The 6000-nt window shown below is 34.0% G+C and overlaps 1 protein-coding gene across 1 annotated transcript; it reads left to right on the top strand.

The window, feature by feature from the left end:
- The first annotated feature begins 565 nt into the window (after positions 1-565).
- Positions 566-5913, top strand: LOC115987286 (heat shock cognate 70 kDa protein 2-like). Its single transcript, XM_031110806.1, has 2 exons — positions 566-1061; positions 3502-5913. Exons 1-2 carry the CDS (start codon positions 851-853, stop codon positions 5673-5675), a joined length of 2385 nt encoding a protein of 794 aa, XP_030966666.1. The 5' UTR covers positions 566-850; the 3' UTR covers positions 5676-5913.
- The last annotated feature ends 87 nt before the right edge of the window (positions 5914-6000 follow it).

Raw genomic sequence — 6000 nt, 5'->3', positions numbered from 1 at the left:
CTCTTGACATTTACAAGACACTAACACAACATTTTGTTCATGGGTTTGCTAACATAGCTAAAAACCCAACAAAGTTGCTGGAGTAACAATTCACTAAATGCTCCTTTATGAGAGTTTATTTTTATAGATTTATTAAGTTAAAAAAAATAGAGAAACTAAAAATTAAACCCGGCCTAAAGGATATAAAATAGTCAAATAGGAAGAAGTTAAAATAATTTGATGATTCTTTGTTATATCTTAAAACTCAATAATATTTTTTTTCCCCATAATGAGTGTATGTGTACGTTACATTGCTACTCTTGCTCCATTTTTAAAAAGCATTTTAAAAGAGTAATTCTATACGTTTCAATCCGGATCATTTATATGACTATAAAGTCTATAATTATAAACATATATAAAAATGATGCAATTTTTTTTTTTGGGGTTCATATTTGTACACGCGTTTGGTATACAATAAAAGTTAATTTCAATGAATTAATAAATTATTAAAAAAAAAAGAAATTGTAGGTAAATTTCTTTTATCAAGACTCTCTAAAAAAATGAATTGTCTTTTGGATTAATAGTATCGCTTTACCCTTTTACACATGACATCGATTGACAATCGTACGAAAAGTGGAGCAAGCTTCCTAGGTTCTTTCTGTGACCAATAATGTAGTCGTCTAAACAGATAAACAACGACCATGAAGACTTGCGAGCTAAGTTTAGCCTGAACATAGTACAAGTAGAACTCATTTTCTCCGCTTCCCACTGCGTCTTTGAGTCAGCAAACCATAGTGATAGTGTAGAATTTCTGTGATCTCAAAAAGTCCTCGAATTTTCTTTTGTTCTCTTTTCAATTTTGTCAGCTAAGATGGGAAAAGGAGAGGGTCCGGCGATCGGAATTGACTTGGGAACGTGCTACTCATGTGTGGCAATTTGGCAACATAATCGAGTGGAGATCATACCCAATGATCTGGGAAACCGTACCACACCTTCTTATGTGGCTTTCAATGAAACTCACCGCTTGATTGGTCAGGCAGCTAAGGACCAGGTTTCCATGAACCCCACCAACACTGTTTTTGGTGAGTTCCTATTTCTCTGATACCATTACAAGTTTAGATTTTTATATAATTTTATTTAGTTGTTTGTGTTTAAACGTATCTGGGTTCTGTTTAGCTGATTGGTCAACGGCAAAATTATTGTGAAGATGGGGACACGTTTTATTTTATTTTATTTTTTAATTACTGTTGTTTTGCTTTCTTTTTTGATGGTTAAAAATTAAATAACAGAGCCCTTTGCTGTAAAATGGGGAATTTCTGTTTCTGTTATAGGAAAGTTCTCTGGTTATTGAGAGTTGTAGAGATGTAGTTTAGCCCTGGCTATAGTTTTGATTTGAAGGCTGGGGTTCAGACTATTGTGATCTATAGAGTGGTTGCCTGGTTGGCTGCTGCCTCTGGCTTTGAGTAGTTTTGGTTTGGTATTGCAATGCTGGTATATGTAAAAACTTTTTTTTTTTTCCTTTCAATTTTATCTAACAACTTTTTAAAAACACTCATCTGATTATTTATTTTTAATTCAATTTTATTAAAATATCAAATTTTTAATTGTTTTTCTCTCTTCACACACTACAACTCCATCCACTCTCAGCTTATAATATATCTCATTGTGTCCAAGCCTAGCTCTTAGGTTAGGCCATTTGGCCATGAATAGAGGGCATTAGAAAAGAAAAAATTTGAAGACAATTTTTGCCAGAATCATGATGAGACTATGGTGGAGAAAAAGTAATGGGTGAGGGGGTAAATGTAAAAGTGATAGGTAATTACTCACTGTCTGTCATATCAGAATTGTGGCAAAAGTTTTTGCACAAAAATTGTGGTTCTAAAAGGACTCCATTAGTAAAATAAAAATCATAGATTCAAAATTTTGGATCAATAATTTTTTTAATGAAAAAATAAGAAAGAAAAAGAATAGAGAAAGCATGGATGGGCTGTGGGTTCTCTCTCCCCACCTCAAAAGACTCCTAGTAAGCAAATAGTAATTCAATCCGGTTAAAATTCGAAGTTGTTTAAAAAAGAATGGTTGTAACTGAGTCAAATCATCATGAATTATCAATTTTCCATAACAATTTTAAGACTTCAATTTTTGTAACCAAGTTTCCCAACCAATAAGTTGTTATTATACATTAAATAATTCCTCTCTCAACACCAAAATCAAAATAAGAAATTAGATTCTAACTTTCCTTCACCATGCATCACTTTAATGTTAATTTCTTTTGTTAAATTTTGTGTTATAATTTTGATATTTGATTCTTTTTATATATAATTATTATTGATTTGTTTAGTAGTGATTCATCTAATTATGTGTAAAATTTTTCTTTGTTTAGGGAAGTTCAAATCATTGGGTGATTCTATTTTTAAGCGAAGTTTCAAAATTGACTTTGATAAGTTAGATTCTATTCTTCTAAGTATTATTATTTTTTTTTAAAAATTATATTTTGATTTTGTTTCAATAATTTGTAAATATTTGTCAATTATAAATTTCTACTAAAAATATGAAAGTAAATATGAAAAACCAAATAAAAACTGAGAGATGAATAGAAAAATTAACTAAATGTCAAATAGGATTGTATATATAAAATATAGAACAAAATATTTCTAGGAAATCTCACAAATTAACAAAAAATTTATTGAAAAAAAGAGTTAAAAGATAATAAATAATACAATCGAAAAATTAACAATAAAAATAATCATAAAAATGTTCAAATATGTAACATAACAATTCTTAATTATATAAAAAATACTTTTTTTCTATCTCTAAATGCATATACCGCTTTTAGAATTTTACAATCAATATTGTTTGTTTTTGTGAAATCAAAAATTCAAAACTAAATTTGATTAATAAAATTAGTTGGATTAATCATATTATCAATTGAAAAATATATATTACGAAATCCTCAAAAATCAAGAAGAATGGATTTTAAATAAGAAAAGCTCCACCTAAATCTTACTTAAAATCGATTATGTCATAAGAAGATTAGATGGACTATTTATATTATTAATTGAAAATTAGTTATTAGGAAAATCTAAATATAAAATTAACGATTTTGCATCTAAAAAATTAAGAAGAATTACTTTTAAATAATAAAAAAATTATAATGGATTTTAGATACAAGAAAGGTCACACTTCAAATTATGGTCTTAGGCTTCAAACTACATTGAGTTGACCTGAATGTAACTTCAACAATTTATTAGTGGTGTGCTCTTGCAGTACAGTGTTTCTTTGGTAAATAATATTTTCTCACTCATCCATTTGTTTTTATTTTTTAACAAAGGTTCAATGTTGAACTCTTTATTTTGGTTTAGATAAATCCATGGAGCAGTAAGAAAAGTTTATCTGTATTCGCTTTGTTCTGGTTTTCAATGAAGCTATGAATGTCTAATGTCTTGATTTGTTTATTCAGCCAAAAAAAAAGAAAAAGTAATGATTTTTTTGTATACTGATGTTCATGTTGATGGTATGAAGACTCCAAACGTTTGATTGGAAGGCGATTCAAAGATGCCTCTGTGCAGCATGACATGAAACTGTGGCCATTCAAGGTGATTGCTGACCCTGATCATGGGAGGCCCATTATTGTGGTCACATACAAGTATGAGGAAAAGCATTTTTTGGCCGAAGAGATCTCTTCAATGGTGCTCATAAAGATGAAGGAGATTGCTGAGGCTCACTGTGGTTCAAAGATCAAGAATGCTGTTATCTCTGTCCCAGCTCGTTTCAATCATTCACAGCGCCAAGCCACGATGGATGCAGGGGTCATTGCTGGTCTAAATGTGATGCGGCTTATCAATGAGCCAACTGCTGCTGCAATTGCATATGGGCTTGACAAGGATGATGGTACAGGTGAGAAGAATGTGCTCATCTTTGATCTTGGTGGTGGGACATTGGATGTCTCACTTCTTACCGTTGAAGAGGGTATCTTTGAAGTGAAAGCTACATCTGGTATTTCCCACTTGGGAGGTGAAGATTTTGATAGTAGAATGGTGAACCATTTTATTCAAGAGTTCAAGAGAAAGCATAAGAAGGATATTACTGGAGGTAAGGCTTTCAGGAAGTTGTGGAATGCTTGTGAAAGGGCTAAGAGAATTCTCTCTTCTAATACTCGAACTGCAATTGAGATTGATTCTTTGTACGATGGTATTGACTTCTACTCAACCATCACCCGGGCCAAGTTTGAGGAACTTAACATGAATTTATTCATGAAGTGTATGGAGCCTGTTGAGAAGTGTTTAACGGATGCTAAGATGGACAAGAGAAGTATCCATGATGTGGTTCTGGTTGGAGGGTCTACAAGGATCCCCAAGGTTCAGAAATTGTTGCAGGATTTCTTTGATGGGAAGGAGCTTTGCAAAAGGATTAACCCTGATGAGGCAGTTGCTTATGGTTCTGCTGTGCAGGCTGCAATTCTCAATGATGAGGGTAATATAAAGGTGAAAAAAATCTTGTGCCTAGATGTCACTCCTCTCTCTCTCGGTTTGGAGACCTCTGGAGAAGTCATGGCCGTGTTGATTCCAAGAAACACCACTATTCCCGCCAAGAAGGAGGAGGATTTCTCAGCTGAATCTGATGAAAAGGATAGAGTGACCATCCAGGTTTATGAGGGTGAATGTACCAAAAGCAGTGATAACAATTTGCTAGGCAGATTTGTGCTCTCTGGTATTCCTCCATCTCCTAGTGGAGATCCACAAATCGCTGTTTGTTTTGACATTGATGTTGATGGAATCTTGAACGTCTCTGTCAAGGATAAAACCACTGGAAAGGGAAACAACATTACAATCACTGATAAGGGCAGGCTCTCTAAGGAAATGATTAAGAAATTGGTGCAGGAGGCTAAGAAGTACAAGGCTGAGGATGAGGAGCATAACATGAAGGCTGAATCTAAAAATGCACTTGAGAACTATGCTTTCAACATGAGGAACACATTCAGAGATGAAAAGATTGCTGCTAAAGTTCGTGCTGTGGACAAAAAGAAGGTTGAAGAAGCAATTGAGCATACTATTGATTGGCTAGAGAGGAACCAGCTTGCTGAGGCAGATGAATTTGAGGACAAGATGAGTGAGCTGGAGAGCATCTGCAATGAGCTCATTGCCAAGATTGGTCAAGGTGGTTATGGTAACATGTGTGGAGCTGGACAGGAGGCTAAAGAGCGTAACAAGGAGTTTAAGATTCATCAAGGTGTTGATATTAACATGAATGGTATCATGCATGAGTATACGAAGCCTAATAATATTTGTCAGAGTTCTACTTCTAATGGTCACATGGATGTAGCCACGAAAAGGGATTATGAGGCTAAGGAGTTTAAGGACAAAGGGCTGGAGGCTGAGAAGAGCATAGCTCAGGATAAGCAGGATAAGAAGAACAAGGTTGAGAAGTACATGGCTGAGGATAAGGAGCATAAAAAGAAGATTGAGGCAAAGAATGCGTTGGAAAATTGTGCTCACTACATGAGGTACAAAATCAATGATGTGAAGAATGCTTTAACAAAGACTGAAGATGCTATTGAGCAGACGATCCTCTGGCTTAATAGGAACCAGCTTGCTGAGGCAGATGAGTTTGTGGAAAAAATGAAGGTGCTAGAGGGTATTTGTTACCCGTTTATTGCCAAGATGTACCAAGGAGCTGGTGGTGATTATGGTAAATGATTTTCTTGCACATTTCCTTGCGTAATAACTTATTTATAGGAATGTTGTTGCTGATTCTCTTGAGGTCTACCTCTGTAAATTTGGTAGTAGCTTATTAAGAATGTTGTTTATAAATATGTAGCAAAAGCCTTACTGTAATCTTGTTTTGGTTTGTGAATAATAAGGGTTAACGTCCTTGGGCTGATATGGTCCTTGCCCTCTGCTTCTCTCTGATTTGAATGCCAATTCTTTTTTTGCATTCTCTGGAAAAGAAAATTTTCTGCATTCTCGACCTTTCTCAAGCGAACCAACCTTTGTAGTTAACAACTTAAACAATGCAATAAAA

This window comes from Quercus lobata, chromosome 1 (assembly GCF_001633185.2).
Source record: "Quercus lobata isolate SW786 chromosome 1, ValleyOak3.0 Primary Assembly, whole genome shotgun sequence".
NCBI lineage: Eukaryota > Viridiplantae > Streptophyta > Magnoliopsida > Fagales > Fagaceae > Quercus > Quercus lobata.
This window is presented reverse-complemented; position numbering and strand designations above follow the sequence as displayed.